The sequence below is a fragment of the Cynocephalus volans genome, chromosome 11 (assembly GCF_027409185.1).
Source record: "Cynocephalus volans isolate mCynVol1 chromosome 11, mCynVol1.pri, whole genome shotgun sequence".
NCBI classification, from domain to species: Eukaryota; Metazoa; Chordata; class Mammalia; order Dermoptera; family Cynocephalidae; genus Cynocephalus; species Cynocephalus volans.
Window position 1 is genome coordinate 118,652,605 of NC_084470.1, and position 18,244 is coordinate 118,670,848.

The following is an 18,244-nucleotide window of genomic DNA, read 5'->3' on the forward strand; positions in this document are numbered from 1 at the left end:
CTGACCTAGTATATTAATTCTCTGGGTCCAGTAATGGAATTTTAAAAGTCATAAAAACTCTCAAGGACAAAGAGATGGTAGGACAAACAAAGCAACCAAATGTTGAAAGTTGGCAAGAAGTTGGATGTGTGGAAACTGACAGCAGATTTGAAAAAGCTGACTTCTAAGCCAGCCACCCTATTTATTCCCCTAAAAAGTTCAAGAATTAGTGAAAACAGGGATAGAAAAAATCAGGAAGGTGGATGAAGAGTCTGGTTAAGAAGCAGTTAGATCTCCTCTCACACTCTGAACAACTAAGAACTTGACACATTCCTTCACTGGGAGAGTAAAACAGAGGTTTCTGTACTAAAACTAAGAGGATTAATTGAAATTTTACATACCGGATGTTGAGACTGACAACCTTCTTTCACCACTAGGCTCCTAGAATGCTAACAGCCAGAATTATGTCCTTCAAGCAGGATTTTGATAAACTCTTCTCTGAGGAATCTGCTCCAAGGATTCCAACCAGGCCAGCAAAAAAGACTAAAGTTATCAATATAAAAGATTTCCTAAACAAACATCCCTACAAGATCCCTCTACAGTGAAATCCATAGTCAATCAACTCCATCCAAGGCAAGGACTTACTTAGTTAGCTTTTTGTTTCCACATCCTTAAATTTTAGTGGATTGCCAAGAATTATCAGACATCTGAAGAGATCCTTTAATAAAAAACACAAAAGCCAAAACAGAGAAAAGTAACTTGGAAAAACAGAGACTATGGAGAAAGAAGAATAGTAATATATTTACGTATGTATTCTCTGAGTAATAACAGAAGATTTTGCATGTATGAAACTAGAGCAAAATGCAATAAAAATTCAGAGAACAAAAAATAATTCTTGGAAATTAAAAAATACAATAGCAGAAAGAAAAAGCAATAGTAGATTGTAGATACATTTTTAGAAATATCCCAGTAGCAAAGCAAAGAGAGCGATGGAGGTCCAGACTATACAACATCAAAATAACAGAAGTTATGGGCCGGCCCGTGGCTCACTTGGGAGAGTGTGGTGCTGATGGCACCAAGGCCACGGGTTCGGATCCCTATGTAGGGATGGCCGGTTAGCTCACTTGGGAGAGTGTGGGGCTGACAACACCAAGTCAAGGGTTGAGATCCTTACCGGTCATCTTTTTAAAATAAATAAATAAATAAAATAACAGAAGTTCTAAAAAAAGAACAAAGAAAATGGAGAGCAGAAAACTCATCAAAGAAATAATTCAAGAAAATACCCTAGAACTGAAGGTCCTGAGCTTCTAGATTGAAAAGATTTATTGGATACCCAGCACAGTATATAGATCTATACCAAAATACATAAACACATCATCATGGAAATTTCAGAATACTGGAAACAAAGAGAAGATCCTAAAATTTAGAATCAGAAATACTTTTTAAAAAATTTTCAACAGCTGAAATCTAGCAGACATTAACATAAAATTCTATAACCAGCCACACTATCAATAAAATGTACAGATAAAGTAAAGATATTTTCAGACATCCAAAATCTCATGCAGTCTTTCTCAGGAAACTACTGGAGAATGTGTTCTGCCAAAAGAAGAGGGCTAGCTGAAGAAAGAGGAAGGTATGAGATCCAGATAATCCTATAAAAGAGAGAGGTGAAAGGATTTTTCCAGTAGTATGGATGAAGACAGATATCAAAATGACAGCCATTGAACAGCCTAGAGAATAACCTATCCAGCTTCCTAGAGAAATGTGATAATTGCCTGGCAGCATAGGGTACCCATCTGAGGTTGTACTTATGAATTCAGAATAATACCAATCTGCCTGTAGTATGATCGACATAGAGATTTTAGTGCCTTGAAGGAATCCAATAATTATCAAATCAAAAGCAAGAGCAGGAAATGCTGACACGTGGAGTAGAAGGTTTAAGTTGGCGTTTCTGGGAATCAGGACAGAGCAGGTGGGAGACAAGTGCTTACCGTCTAATCAGTGTGTCTTGCTTATTGTTATTGCCATGTTGTAAGTGTGTGTGCCGTGGCCCTGTCTACTGCCAAAGAGTCATTATAGCAAATATAATAAATATTAATAAATGTATACTGATAGTGTATTTTATGCAAATTCTATGAAAAGTGTTCCAAGAAATAAACTTGAGAAGCAAGATACATTCTTAGATTGGCCATTTCAACAAGTGATTCTGAGTAGAGCTAGCAGGTGTTTGCTAGGAAATCCAAATGTTATCCAGTAATGTTCCCTGGCATTTCCACTATTTGAATATTTGCTATAAACTATAGTTCTTTGTAAATACTATTAAACTTGATGTTTCTTATTTATTAAACAACTTTAAATATCCTTAGTCATGAGTAAAGAACATGAAGGATGTTAGAAGCATTTTAAGAAAGATAAAGGGAATCAGTCAGCCTATTGCTAGATACATGTTAAACCATTGCCAAGTACAGCACCATCAACTAAGGGCCTTAACAGGAATCTCAGACTCACAGGCATATTTATGACATCAAAAGGCCAAAAACCTCTGAAACTCCTGAAAGCCAATGCCCATTACTTCTAGAACAAAGCTCAGTTTAAGAGAGTGTCAGAGGATAAAATTTAGGAAAAAACAAGCAAAATTGTAGCAGCATATGGATTATCTACCAACACTATCTCAAAGAATGAATTTTTTCGGGCAAGTTTCTTAAGTAAGGGACTTCGCTTGCAAAAAGTTCATCATCAGTTTGGGCATTAATATATAAGTCTGATAATAGAAGAGATATCTGTAGAAAAAGCTGGTGCCCTTCATGAATTCAAAATTTACAGGGAAAGGAAGAGGACAGTTACTTCCTTTCAAGGAGGATTAAGAGATTACAGTGAAGTAGCACCTAACAAAAGAAGGTGGTGCTTGCACTGAACCTTGAAGGAAGGATAAGGTTAAGCCAGGAGCACAAGAGCGGGAAGAAATCCAAGCAAAGGGTTCAGCCCATGCAAAGGAATAGAAGTGTGAGAGCATGGCAGTTTCAGAAAAACATGGATGTGGCTGTATTGAAAAGTATAAATGAAGATGTGTTAGGAGAAGCATGTAGAGCCAGCTCGTGAGGTCCCTTTATGTCATGATAGGGTCTTTGAATTTCATCCCGAGTGCTAAGAAGAAGTATTTCAAGGAGCAGCCTAACAACTCAGATGTGCATCTGTAAATGGAAGATGCGTTAACAAGTCATTTCTGTGGTCTCTTCCATCTCTAATGGTCCACGATCCTCCACAAACAGTGAAGTCCCGAACCAGAGTAGAGAGAATGAAGGGTTGGAAACAGACGTGAGACCTATCTCACAGGAGATATTCAAGGATTGCTGTGGGGTGTTGAGCCTGGCTGAGAGGAGGTATCGTCATATAATTAGCTGGGATGGGGAGAGAGGAGAGAGGACAGGATTGAGTTATGCACACGGACAACACGAGTTCAATTTTGCCCGTGTTAAGATTTGGTGTTCCTTACAAAATGCTGTGATACTAACAGATGATCTCGGCCCTCAAAATTGGATTAGCACTTGGAGGAAAAGGAGAGCTGAATTCTCTAAGTTTCCATGGTGGGTGGGCCAAGGAAGCACTGTTCTCAAAAAGGAAAAGAAGAAAGACCTACTTCCAGAAACTACTTAACAATTAAGTAATTTCAGAACTCCTTCATTGAAATCCACTTAATTACACACTTTAGTTCCCATCTGATTACTTTAGGCTTAACACTAATATCACTTTGGGGAGAACATGATGATCTGTTTTATGTCTTAATCTGACCTGTCAGTCCCACGTCTTACAGCCAAATTATAATTACCCTCCTCTGGAATCTTACCTAGCTATGTTCTCTCCCTAACCCCTATCTCCCCTTGGTATTTCAGAGGTCACAGCATATCATGCCCAATAACATGAGCATAGTAGGCACTAAAATGTTTCCTAAGGATGGTGATAACATATGTTCAAAGTAATTTAGTGTCTCTTTGGAGAGGAAAGATAGAAGAAAGACACTGATGGGATGTGACTAGTGTGAATAAATAAGAATCATGAATGATTAGAACGGAGGTCCACAACTACTCTGCAGACAGTCCAGCTTTACAAGGGGCTCAAAGAGGGAAGATTGACCAGTGACTGTCTGTGGTCTATTTCGGTTTCGAAGTGTGTGTGTGTGTGTGTGTGTGTGTTTGTGTGTGTGTGTGTGTGTGTGTGTGTGTGTGTGTGTTTACACTTGGGTAGGGGAAGCGAGGTACCTCAGTGGAAAGGTTGTACTGAGAAAGGAAATAGTATATAGCCTCTGACAGTCAAGGAGTTGACTGTAGCACACGACAGCACACAGGGCTGGAAAAGGGTGAGGACATAGATGAGTCAACTGATCTGGGCTGTTTCAGAGTCAGGTCATCAATCAGAAATGCATATACAAAGAGCAACGACATGCACTCCCCCTCATCCCGCCAGGACCTACATCAACCAGGGAGCCTCATTGTTTCAGGTATTTCTGACTTTGGAATTCCTCCCTTTTCTGCAATCTAAGCCTCCTTCCCAAATTCTCTTGGAAACTTAGAGACTTGTCATTTTTCCAAGCAAAAATAAGGTAAAGCAAAACCAAGATCGATTCCAGTGAAAACATTTAAGGATGTGGAGAGTGGGAAATACCAAATTCAGGATAGTGATTTATTTCAGCTAGGATGTATGTGTGTTTTGGGTGGGGGTGGGGGGTAGAGGCTTGTAAATAACTTTGTAATATTGATGTTTTATTTCTGAACCGAATGTTAGGTATGGTAGTGTTTGTTATGCCAGGGTATCTGAAAAATTTTATAATTTTCAAAAAGAAATGCCTGAAAGGAGAGGAAGAGAAATATTATTTAGTCTATGGCTCTGCCTCTACCTGTGAAAAAACAGGGGCCCCTCCGGATTATCTAAATTTTATTATAAACTGAAAAGCTGTGTCTGTTCACAAACAAGACTGTGCCTACGATACTTTTTGAGGTTAATGCTAGTAAGTCAATTAGTCTTTTTAGCAAATGTTCAAATCACACACCTAATGAAATCAGCTTCAGTGATTTCATCCATGGGTGTAACTCTAGTTGCATTGTATGCCTGATTTGGAGGTGCCCTTCCTGCTTTGTTAGTATTATGACATCACACATGTTTGAATGACACACCAGGAAGAGAGGTCATAGCCCTGAAGTGCTCAGTCAGCTCTGTTATCTATATGCTGCTGATATGTTACTGAGTTATCCCAGTTTCCTCAGACCTCGCTCCTGCTTGTTACTCCTGCCCTGCCTCTTCTTTACCTTGACCCCAGGATCATTGCACTTCTTATTTCCCACCCAACTACAATCAAGAAAGAGAAAAGATAAAAGCCATGTGTCATCTTGTTATAAAATATATGAGTAGCTAGAAGTCAGAAATGAAATAGGAAAGGGTGACTCCAATTGTTAGAATTAGACCTGCGCATTATCTGAGTATTTCCTGTTTCCCACTTGGGATTTTCTTCAAAAGACAGATTGGCATCATGCTGATGCATGGCAACCTTGATGTCATATTGCCTGAATCAAAGTCCCTGCTCTGACACTTCCTAGCTCCAATGGTCTTGGGTAGATTATTTAACCTCCCTGTAAAATTTAGATATTAATAGTGCCTAACTTTTGAAATTGAAACAAAGATAAATTGAAATGTTGCATGGAAATATAATACCTAGCACATAGCAAGAGTTTTTAATAAATTTTGGCAATTTTTGTGTGCATTGATTTTAATGTTCCTGTCCTTTTAATGCTAGCAAGTGAAGTACCTTAAAAGTTGATAGATATCGAGGATATCCTACATCCAGGAAAAACCAGCTTCCAGGCAAAAATCACATCTGGTAAGAGTGGCCTCTGTACCTGGAGATATATTTTTTTCTGAAAACAATAGATTCTTCCACCTACTCTCCTCTCCCTACAGGTGCCAAAAAAATCTGCCTATGAAAGAAGACAGGAGTTGCTGAACTGGTTGGTAGCTGATTTTGTTTTTATTTCTTAATACGCATTGCCACCTTCCATGATCAGCTAAAAGAGATCAGAGACCTAAAGGACAGAGTGCATGTTCCCTACTTTAAGGCTGTCTGGCCACTTTTTCATCAGGACAGGCACCTTTTGGAGGAGAAAATGGTTTCATTTCCCCCAGAAATAAATGAGGCCATGCAGTTTGTCAGCAAGCGTTAGGGCAAGGGTGGCTCAACTACAGCCTTAAGACCCCTCCTCAGTGGACATGAATGGAGTTGCTAGGATTATGAGCTGCTAGGAAAAGGCTTGAGGATGAAAGTGATTCTGAACAGCTAGAAAAGCTAGTAGCAACACTGGCCACTAAGGATTTTAGCTTGGAGAATTCAGGGGAATACTTAGCTCCAAGTGGAAGAAGGCTGTTCTAGAAACCAAGTTTAAAACAGACCCTTAGAAAAGCATACTGCCCAGTGGTCTGGGTTCCTTTATATCAAGATTTAAAAGAAAACAATAATATCTTTGGCTTACTCCCTCCCTGCCAACTCTCCTTTCTTCCGGTGTCAGCCCAAACCAGCTCGTCTTCCTTCCAGCCCTTCTCATTTAAGGGCTCTTTATTGGCTGTACACGGGGCAGGGGAGGGCAAGGGATGATTGGCTAAGTGAGAGCAGCACAGCCCTGCCCATTTCCCTCCCACTCCCTCCCTGGAGAAACAGCTGGAATGAGAAGTAGGGAGGGGAAGCTAGGATTGGCTGAGTCAGTGGCAGGGTGGGGGCAGGCTACACAGATGAAGCATTTACCTGTCTAGGTAAGTCAGGAGGAGGTCAAAAGAAGAAACAGCAGGAGACAGGGGAAGCAGTCTCTGTCTCTGTCTCTGCCCTTTGAAAGAAAAGGGTATTTCTTTCTTCTCTTCAGCCCCCAACCCAGTGAAGGTGAGTTAATCACTAACCAACTATTGCTTATTCTGCACCAGAAGGAGGGCTTCGTGGGAACTCAGCTACAGGGTTTTGGGAGAAAGAGGGGGGCATCTCTCTGCACCCCAGCTAGGGAGATTTCCTCTCTGTTCCTCAATTCTCTGAGTCCAGGCTGGGATCAGAACAGATTGATAGCTTCTTGAGATTGGAGTATTTGTGGAGACCAGGGCTGGGACACATCTTGTTTATTTACTCCTTTACATTAGATAAGCATATTGTGCAAACAACAAGAAAATAGGTTTGTTTGGGAAATTTCCATCTCTGAGCAATTGAAATTGAGTTGAGATGTTGAAAGAAAATAGTTGGAGCAGAGGGAGTCAAAATGGGGGATCACCCAGGTGAGTAGAGTGCCTTGGTTTCTCATTGCATTTGTAACAGGAAATTCTCCCATAGCTTTATCAACTCCATGTCTATCTTTATTTAAATAGGGGGTGCAGTGTGTGTATGTTTGATCATGGTGGTTTGATAATGGACTTCTCTGTGCACAGGTGTGTAAGGTGTGAGCTGCGCAAGATTGTTTGTAAGGGAATGTGAGGTTTGGGCTTGTTGGGAAAACTTCAACTCAGGCTATTGGCTCATCTTTGGAAAACCCATGGAAGATGTAGCTTCAAAGACAAGTTTATTTGGGTTCAACTCATTTATTTTTCCAACTTTGCTATTATTAGATACAGAGACCGGTAAACAGAAAGCTACTCAGCTATGCCAAGCCTCACCCACATTAATATTTCACAGCAGCATGTCGAGTCTGGTTAGAGCTCCAAGCAGGGCTCAGGCCAGGGTAGTATGGCAGAGTCCCCAGAGAGGAGAACCAGACCAGGGTAGTGGTGTTGCATTGTTTTCCTTCAGGTGTCCCAGTTGGCAGTTTACATGGCAGGTTTACCCACACAAAGAAGCTGGATATAGAAGTTGAGTCAGAGTAGCAAGTCAGCTCTCTCTCCGTTATCCATCTTGGGGTTAATGCTCTGGCTCCTACCTTTGCCTCTTTGCCTCCTACTGTAGAGAAGAGGGAAGTAGGAAGACATCAGGGCCAGGCTCCCAGGGCCTGGCACACACAACCCTGAGTGAATAGACTGACTGGGCTTTCAGTCCTGATAGCTGAAGATTTAGGCTGTAGCTCTTCCCCCATCGCAGAGCCAGCCCCCTACACTCACTGACTTGGGGCTGCCATAGACCGTGAACCTGTCAGCAATACAGATTGCCTGCAGTGTCTAACAAAGCTCTTTTGTGCAGAGGGTATTTCTAACAGCCCCTTCCCTCAAATCCGCTGGTGAAAGAGAAGATTATAGTGTTGTCTGAGCACATACAGAGTGTTGCCCATGTGCTCATGGAGAGGGATACACACACAGTACAAATTTTGGTCTTCCTGGCATTTTTCTTAAGATGTTCTCCAGCCCAAGGCACATTTCTGGGTGATCAACAAAAAGCAGAGACATGAGTCAGAGAAAACTAGGAAATCTCTTTGACTACTTCGGAGAGAGGCTGAGCTCTTGGAGGATAAGGGGGTGGACATGGGAGAAGGATGATAAGGGGGACCTGTGTCTGTTTAGAAGGTTTGAAGAAGCCAACCTGGAATGGGGCTGGAGCCCTCTCTCCACCCCAGCCTTTCCAGATGCCAGAACTCCACATGCTATTTATTTACTCTCTTCCAAGGCTTGGCTGGTTTTAGTGGAGTAGTTAATGTTTAATGTGTCTTTGGATGATTGGCCCTGAGTATAGACTATGCATTTTTCTTAATCCATTCCTTCCTCTTCTTGAGTTCCCCAAAGAGATCAAGGGTTAATAGATACCAAACTCTCACCTTGAGTGTTTTGCTTGTCTCTCAGGCTTCTTATCAGGCAGAAATACCACAGGCTTCAATGACTGCCCTGTAACAGTGCCCAAGTTTCAAGGTTATAAAGCTGGGGAGAGGAAATGCAGCATCCAGGTTGGGCCAAGCTGGTAAGGGAGGGAGCAAGGGTGGGAAAAAGAAGAGACTTCTTTTTGCCATTCAGACTCTTGGGGTCCGAAAACTAGGTGTGGAGATGAGGTACCAGAACCTGAGAACTCACTCAGCTTTGTTTTCGGGTCCAGATTTACCTCTGCAGCAATTATGTAGTGCTTGATAACATGATATTCAGTAGCTTTTGGTGTTATTTCTTTACTCTGGAAATATCTGCTGTTGGTGCAATAAACTGACCTGAAGGTATAAAGTTGAACCAGATAATTTACGGAGTTCAAGGTATGAAGTAGAAAAAGAAGGGTGATCTTAGGGCTTTTAGTATTTAGTGAGGGGTGATCAGGGACCCTTCTTTAGGTACATGTCCCTCTTGCACCTGGACAGTCCCTGAGATGCCCTCTGGAGGGGCAAGGATCCACAGGCTTCCCTGTATATGGGGGTCTGGATCATCCCCTACTTTCTAATCTGTAAAGTGAAGAAAATGTCACATCCTGCCTACGTTACCAGGTTATTCTGAATTATCCTATCTGAGAACACTTTTTAAGCTAGAGCATGCTATGTTCTTGTGAAGCAGTGTTACTCCTGTTGTCCTGTTGTTTTTCTCTCTGCCAGCTGCTTCAGGCCATCCTTGTTTCTGAAACGAGAGTGTGATAGACTTCCCTGGGAGCAAAGCGAGGCTAGCAAGTCACTGTAAAGTCTGAAGCATACTTGGAAGAACTAGGGTAGTAATTTCCTCTGAAAGACGAAAAAAACTAGACCCTTGGATCTACACTGACTTGAAAGCAATGCCTTTGTCTTATACAGCTTTGTAACCCAGTGCCTATCAAGTGTTCATAAATGTTAGTTTAACTGAAAAGATTGCCCAAATTCAACTGAGCCATATGTTCTCTGAGAAATAAAATATTTAAGGAAAAAGTTACAGTGATAGGTTGGATGCCAGGGAAAAGTCTTCCAACAGCTCAACCAACAGACACTAGAACAGATCACAAGTTTATTCATTCAGCACTTTTTGAGTGCCTCTGTTTGTCTAGGCTTATGTGTCTTCGCTATAATGCCCTCAACCCTACAGAACGTTAGGAATGGGCTGGTACTCTCTGAACCTGGACAGTCATTAATGGAGTGCATAGCTGAGATGACTGAACGTCATCCATATGATCTCTCATGTTCCTGTTTCTTTGGGGTTCTGGGTAGTGGAGAACTAACCTCATGAAGAAACCCTAAGAGTTATCTCACCCGATGTTGATTTATCATTGGTATTCTTTGGTGTCTCTGTCCCTCTGGTCCCCTCCTTATCTCCTGAGAGGCTCTGGACCCTTATGAACTACGTGTGTCTGTCTCACTAGGGATCTTCCCTTCCCTTTCTCCAGTGGCCTGCCCCCTCCCTCCTGCCCCACTTGAGGGACTCCTCCCAAGCAGAAGAGGAGCTCCACATGGCCTATACTTGCCAGCTCTACAGGGTTGGAAGGCTGACTCACCCAACCCAGCCCAAATCTGACTTTGACACTGGAAGCAATTATTGGCAGTGGCCAAAGGCACATCTGCTCTGGTATCCAAACCTCAAGCACCCAGATTTCAAATTGAACACATTTTTCAAGGACATTTTACTTGGTATTGGTAAGGCGGAAAAGATGGTGGGAAAATACAGCATGGTGTTATGAGGAAAATATGGATTCAGAATCAAACTTTATTCTAATTCTAGCTCTCCCCCAACTCTCTGTTTGACTTGGAGCTTTCTTTTAACCTTCATTCTTTTAGGATTTCCTTTTAACATAGGAGAGTTACCCCTGGCCTGCCCAGCTCTGGTACAGTACTGCCCACAATCAGACGTATAAAAAAATCCTTGTACTTTCAGAGGGAAGAAAGACGACACTGCCTTTTTTTGCTACTACTATTGTGACCATGAACTTGAAACTTTTTCCCCCTAAGGAGTTGAAGTTGGGAGGAGGCTACATAAGCCTTTCTCTGGTTCACTTAACACAGCTAGGGAACCTCATTGGGAATTCTTGTGGAGGAGGTGATGCACAGAGGGAAATTGGGTTTGTGTCAACCGCGGCGGGTGCCATGTTCATGTCTCCAAGGCTAGGGAGATGTAGTTATGATGATGTTGGTGATGTTGACCATGAGAACAGCTGATGATTATTGGGCCATGTATTGGGCAAAGCATTTTACATGGAGTATTTCATTATATTATATTTTCACGACAACCTTATGAGGTAGGTACTATTAGGGACCCTGTTCCTTTTCTCAAGCCCGTAGTCTTCTATTTAGCCACAACCCTTCTTTTCTGAAGTCTTGTTTCCCTAGCTTTAATTTAGTTTGATCCTAGATGGATCTTGTTTTTTTCTTACTACAAGAACAGTAGTAATTATTCATTTATTCATTAAGTGAGTATTTACGACCAACTGAACTGTGCTAACTGTTCTCTCATTTAATCCTTTCATTAACCCTATTTAATGAGGAAAAACAGACTCAAACAGTAGTTTGCCTCAAGTGACATAACTGTAAATGGCTGAACTGGGATTTGAACCCAGACTAAACTACCTCCAGAACCCGAGCTATTGAGCTCTGTAATGTTTAGTGTGTACAGTAATGAAAATGTAGGTTAAGCTCCCTGCTTCAGAGAATAACATAACAAAGAGAAGTGACACAAGCTCCTTCTTGACTAGGCTGCCTCTGCACCACCCGAGTCCGTCCTTCTGCATGTAGTTGAGCCGGTTCGTGTGTCCTTCTGTGCCAGCCGGGGGTTCGGGCAGTGGCTGTTTGTGCCCCTTCCAGCTCTCTGCTTGCTTGGTGTCCTTGCCGCCACGCTGCCTTGCAGAAGCCTCGGCTCACACGTGGCTTTGATTCTTTTCTTTTCAGGCCCAGCTTGGGACATTCTTCGCTTCCCTTCGCTTCCCCTCTGGGAGCCCCTTTCGCCACCCCCGCACCTTGCTTCGGGCGATGCTCGAGAGGGAGCTGTGGCCAGCGGGGCCTGGCTCGGAACCCGTGACCCGCATCGGCAGCTGTGACAGCATGATGAGCGCCACCTCCACCCGCTCTGGATCTGTACGTACTCTCCCTCCCGCAGCCTGGCCGCTCTCTGCACACCTGCCCTGCCCTGCCCACCCTGCCACCTGTCCTCGCTCACTGCACCTTCTCTTTCATCTTCCTCCTCATGGAGTGAATCACAACATCAGTGGGTGCTTTCTGCCTCTGAGTCACCCCTGGTTCTGTAGAGAATAGGGCAGGATAACCTCCAAGAGCAATAGGACCAATGAGACTTTTTTCCCCAATTTTCGTTAGGTGGGGGGGTTCAGTTGAGGAGAGAGAGCAGGCCTGTGATCGGAGGTCATGGTAGAAAGTGGAATGTAGCTCCTTGTGGCACAAGGATTCTTGAAGTTCTCTGCAATGATCAGCGTCCCTCCAGCCTTTTACAAAGATCAAAGAGAATAGAGTTATTAAGAGCCTAGGTTCTGGAGCCAAACAGGTCTGGGTTCTCCACTTATAAGTTGTATGACCTTGGGCAAATTACTTAACTTCTCTAAGCATAAGTCTGCTCAGTTTTAAAATGGGGATGATATTAACACCTAATTCATAGGGTTCTTGGGGGAGTAAATGAGATAGATACATATAAAGCACTTAGCACAGGCCTCTATGTAGGAAAAAAGCTACCTATCTAGGAGCAGAGAATGTTACAAAGTCACTGGTTTAACTATTTGCAAGTGGCATGTATTTAAATCTCAGTTGTTGTAGGCTGGTGTGAAAGAGTAATCCTGTCCTATGTCCAAATGAAAGTATTCTTTTGTTGTTCGTACTTATCATATGCATAATAAGCCTGGAGAGGTTATACTTTATTGCTTTATATTCTGTGGAGGTATTTGAATATTTAAGTATTATGAAGATGTCTAGTTAATATCAGGAATGTTTAATATAGTCAGGGTTTTGACATGTAAAAATGGGGTACAAAAAACAACACATACACACGAATCCAAAGCATAAACAACCTATACATAATTTCTTTTTGACCCTAGATGATGGGGCCACAGAGACATCTTTCTGTTTCTGTTAAGTTGAGGCCAGTATGAATAGTCGCATACCATTGGGCACAGAACATAACAGGGATTGAAGGTTTTCAACGTGAATCATCCATAAAGGAGAAATTCAGAGTTGGCTTATTCTTAGCAAGGCTATTTTAGGAGAAGAGGGCAGTAAAAAAGATCTTTGTTCAAGTAACTCCTTGAGTTGGCATCAGGGCTTCTGAGGGCTGTATTTGGGGCTTCCCTTGACATGTAGGCCCCAGTCAATCAGCTGACAGATGGCTCTTTAAGGGGCAGGGGCAACTGGAAGGGTAATTCAACAATCCTCTCCCCTCCCCCAGGATATTTTTAGGGCTGTCTTGAAATCTTTTCTGGCCATCTGAGTGGGTCTGGAGAACATACAAGAGTCTTCCAAAAGTTCATGAAGATTCATTCATCTTATCTTTTAATTCTATTTTTCCATGAACTTTTTGAAGTACCCTTGTACAACTCTGAAGCATCCAAAATATTAGAAAGAGGGATAGAGATGTCAAGAAGAGACTCAGGCCAAATTTCATATATTCTCATTTGCCCTTTTGGTTTTCCCTTCAACCTCTTTTGACAAGCAACTGTTCCTTCAATTTTCCTGGCTTGTAGAGCACGGCAGTAACCATTTGATATGGTCATGCATTTTCTTCCAAATACCCCTATGTGAGTTCTCATAATGAAAATGACCTACTTTAATATGTACTTACTATTTAATACTAAGTTGCTTTCCCCTCTCCCTATACCATCCAGTTTCTCCACCCCCCCACAAGTTAATATTTGCTTAAGAAATGCACACTTATTTGAATGTTAGCCAGAACCAAATGCCAGCAAGAAAGTAAACACATAAGGGGAAAAATCTTGTATGGAATGCATTTCAAAGTCAAGTATAAATTATTTAGTGAATTTATCTGTGGCCAGTCATGCCACTGTTCCCATTGTCCTGGCAGCCAGTAGTTGGCTGCATTTCCTGTTTGTCCTCATACTGTCCTTGACACACCAGATCAAGTATGCAAAAGTACTTTGAAAAGGTAAAAGCAATACTCTTGAAGTTTCAGGCCAAATCATTATGTTGCCCATATAATTCGAAGCTAAATCAGAAACACACAAGCTCGAACACTGGACAAATGCCACACAGGATTGGCGTTAGAATCTGGGAATGCTTCTGATTTGTGCCCCTAAGCATGCCACCCAGGACTGAGCAGAAGAAAGGCCCCCTGCCATCTGCCTGCCTGGCCCCCAGAGCTGGGCGCTAGTGGGCCAGTAGCCTGACGTCTCTGCCCTCCCCGGTGCCTCCAGTTTCAGAAAGCAACTCTAGCAGGTTTGCAGAGTAGCACCAGGAAAAGGTTTCCAGCTCTTCAGCATTCCTTCCCCACAGCAGGGTGGTTCTCAGGCCCCGCCAGTTTCTGTGGAGGGAGCTCCCTCTCATGGCTCTTTCTCCCTCCCCTTGTTCTCTCCTGCTCCCCACAGAGTGACAGCAGCTACGACTTCCTGTCTGCTGAAGAGAAGGAGTGTCTGCTCTTCCTGGAGGAGACCATTGGCTCATTGGACACTGAGGCTGACAGTGGACTGTCCACTGATGAGTCTGAACCAGCCACAACCCCTCGAGGTTCCCTAGTGCTGCCCCTAACCGAGCCTGCTCTCCAGGGTAAGACAGATGGTCTGGGGCAGCCCCTCTAGCAAAACCCAGAAAATCAGCATGTCCTCTGGCCTCTTTCCACTTGCCTGCCCTCTGCTGCAAGAGTCACAGGCAGAAGAAGGAACAACGGCCCTCCCCACCACTCTCCTGGAAAGAATAAAGCCTCATCCCTGGAGGGAAGGAGGAACACTGACAAGTCAGCTTTCTATACCTTTCTATGAAGTGTCAAAGGCCTGGGAGGGAAAGGAGATTGAGCAACTCCCATCCTGTCATGGAGAAGTTCTAAAGAGATGTGACAGAGGTGGGGGAGGGAGTCAGGGAGGCTGGGTGCCTGGCTCTGGAAAGTCAGTCTGGGGAGCTAATCTGGGTGGCCCAAAGGACAGGCTGCAGTAGATAAGAGGGGGAAAGGGCTCCCCAGCTATAGTGGGTGGTGCCTTGAGGCCCTTGTTTGAGTGTGGGGAGCTGGTGGTGTTCAGGCTCAGGAGAAGGGAACAGGATGACACACAAGTGTGGCCATGAGTGTGGGGCCATATATCCCAGGGTATGAAGAGCACTTTACTCCTGAGTACAGTCGCACTGGTATCAGGGCTGCAATCATTCATTTATTCATTTAGCAGATATTTATTGACAATGCATTAGACCCTCCCTGGAGACAGAGCCGTGATGGGGGGCTTTACTGCCCCTTAAGGCTGATTCACTGGCCCAGTGGGCCTGAGGCACCTGCCTAGCTCACTGGAGGAAAAGAAGCCATGTCACTCTCTGGTGCAGGGACACTGGTTAATACAGAATCAAGGTGCTCATAGAAAGTGAAAGTAGAAGGCAGAAGCCTGGCCAAATTGAGAGCAAGTCACTTGTTCATTTGCTTCCACTGGGCTCAGTCACCTGGGATCCCCAAGGTAGCTAGAGGGAGCTGTCCTGAATCCACCTCCAGCACTGGTGCATCTTATAGAAGGCTGGGGAGTGCCTGAGTTAAGGATATAGAGCAGTCAGGGGCCAACCTCTTCCCAACCATCATGAAAAATTAATCCTCAGTCGAAAAGAATCTGCTATTATTTAGACCCCTGTGAGTCTAAATGGTATCCAGACAAGAGTGCTGCCCCTTCACAAGCAAACAAAACAAAACAAATAAAATAAAACCATCCATTGCTAGTTGGAGATCAGAGTTCAAGAACTATTTGCTTTCCCGGGTCAGCCCGTGGCTCACTCGGTAGAGTGCGGTGCTGATAACACCAAGGCCACGGGTTTGGATCCTATATAGGGATAGCCGGTTGGCTCGCTGACTGAGCGTGGTGCTGACAACACCAAGCCAAGGGTTGAGATCCTCTTACCGGTCATCTTTAAAAAAATTTTTTTTTAAAAAGAACTATTTGCTTTCCCATCTGCAGCAGGACTCTCACCTCTGCCTGGTCTTTTTTAACTGTTCTCCCTGCTTTCACAGGAAGTCCAGAGGAGACAACTGTTCAGCAAGGGCCAGAACCAAGGAGAGTGACTCAGTCTCGCTCATCCCATCCTCCTGAGCCCCAAGGCCTGGGCCTCAGGTCTGGCTCCTACAGCCTCCCCCGAAATATCCACATTGGAAGAAACCAGAACCTCAGGAAAAGCACCACCCAGACTAACAGCCACATCCCTGGAGACTCTGTGGGGCTTGGACCAGAGCCTGTGAGAGAGCAGGTCAGCCAGAGCAGTGAGCCCAGCCAGGCACCAGCCAGCCACCAGGAGGCTGCCCTTGATTTGGACGTGGAGCTCATCCCCCCACCAGAGGCTTTCCAGGACACTCAGCCAGCGCAGTGTGGGGAAGACAGCCTGCCTGTGGGGCCAGGACAGCAGACCCACCCACCCCAGCTCCACACGCCTTTTAGTGCCCAGAAGAGAGAGGAAACTTCTTCAGAGGCCATGTCCCAAAAAGCCAATGAGAAAGGCTCAAGAGAGGGCCCAAGACAATCACAGTCTCCTCCTGCTGTGTCCTGTCAGAATGCTAGACCTGAAGACACTCCCCTCCCATCAAGGGGAGATCCAGATGCCCGACTGGCACCCCTCACAGCCCCCAAGCTCCGGAAGCTGCCACCTAATATTGTTCTGAAGAGCAGCCGAAGCAGTTTCCATGGCGATCCCCAGAACTGGCTGTCTCGCCATGCTGAGGCTGCCCCTGGAGATTCCGGCCTGGTCTCTTCACTGCAGGAGCAAAGGAAAGCACGCAGAGAAGCACTGGAGAAGCTGGGACTACCCCAGGACCAAGAGGAGCCCAGCGTCCTCTTAAATAAGCCCACCAGCTCCATCAGGCTCAAGGAAACTCGAGCTCAGGCCCCTTCCCTGGCTCTGGCTCAGCCTGCAGTTCCAGTTCAGGTCTCAGTGGCTGTTCCTGCTACAGGGAAAGCTCCAGCTCCAGCTCCAGCTCGGGGGCCTTCATCAGTGAAGGCTCCAGCTCCAGCTCCGGCTGTAGTTCAGGGAGCTTCACCAGTGAAGGCTCCAGCTCCAGCTCCAGCTCCTGCTCCTGCTCCAACTCAGGGACCTTTGCCAATGAAATCTCCAGCTCTGGCTGTAGCTCAGGAGTCTCCTCCAGGCAAGGTTTTGATTCCTGCCCAGGAATCCTCTCCAGGGAAGTTCGTCCCTGCCAAATCCATGCCAATTCCTATCCCTAAGACCCCAAGGGTAAATAGTCCATTGACTCCGCCTAAGCCAGATTCTGGGCTGGCTCTCCAGGAGAGCAATGTCCCTGGCCTGAGACAAATGAACTTCAAGTCCAACACTCTGGAGCGTTCAGGCGTGGGGCTGAGCAGCTACCTCTCAGCTGAGAAAGACCCCAGCCCCCAAATCAGCACTTCTCTGGGAAAAGGCTCCCTCTTGGACAAAATTTCACCCAGCGTCTTGCGTAACTCCCGGCCCCGACCTGCCTCTTTGGGCACAGGGAAGGACTTTGCAGGTATCCAGGTGGGCAAGTTGGCTGACCTGGAGCAGAGGCAGAGTTCTAAGCGCCTGTCCTTCCAAGGACAGAGCCGTGACAAACTTCCTCGACCCCCCTGTGTCAGTGTCAAGATCTCCCCAAAGGGAGTCCCTGATGAACACAGAAGGGAGGCTCTGAAGAAGCTGGGACTGTTAAAGGAGTAGCCCGAGCCACCGCCCTGCCAGATCTCACGTGCCCTGCCACACAGGAGGAGAGCCAGGGCTCCACTGAGGAGCCTTTGCCACCTCATGGCTCAGGGCTTGGGCAGGGGTAGGCTTCTCTCAGATGCTCTCTGCTCTCTGAAGTGAGGGGAGGGAGAGATTTGAGTCCAGGCTTATGCTTATATCCAGAGTGGTTGTGCCATTGAGTGCCTGCACAGATCATCCTGAAGATGATTTCCAGGAGTGAGTGCATGTGAGTGTGTGTACACATGCATGTGAGTGTGTGTACACATGCATGTGTGTGTTTCATAGTCTGTATATACCACTGAAGCTATTTATGTAACACAAGGAGCTCTGCTCTCGTTGGAGAGTTTCTTACATTGGGTAGAGTTCACCCTAGCCAGAACTAAGTGGAGAGGGGTGGCCAAGCCTGAGAAGAAAAGTCAAATGGGACAATGGATGTGCCAGAGCCTTGAAAAAAAGTTACACTGGGCAAATGCAGGGTCACATGAAATGTGGGCCTCCCAGAGTCCCTATGAATGGATGGTGACTGGTTTGTACTTTGCTGGATACTTCTCTCAGTCCCGGCC

The 18,244-nt window shown here is 44.9% G+C and overlaps 1 protein-coding gene across 1 annotated transcript; it reads left to right on the plus strand.

Annotated features, from left to right (window-relative positions):
* The first annotated feature begins 11,813 nt into the window (after positions 1-11,813).
* Positions 11,814-17,911, plus strand: C11H1orf116 (chromosome 11 C1orf116 homolog). The gene is made up of 3 exons (XM_063115062.1): positions 11,814-11,918; positions 14,384-14,561; positions 15,991-17,911. The coding sequence occupies exons 1-3, from the start codon at positions 11,814-11,816 to the stop codon at positions 17,655-17,657; spliced, it is 1,950 nt and encodes a 649-aa protein (XP_062971132.1). The 3' UTR covers positions 17,658-17,911.
* The last annotated feature ends 333 nt before the right edge of the window (positions 17,912-18,244 follow it).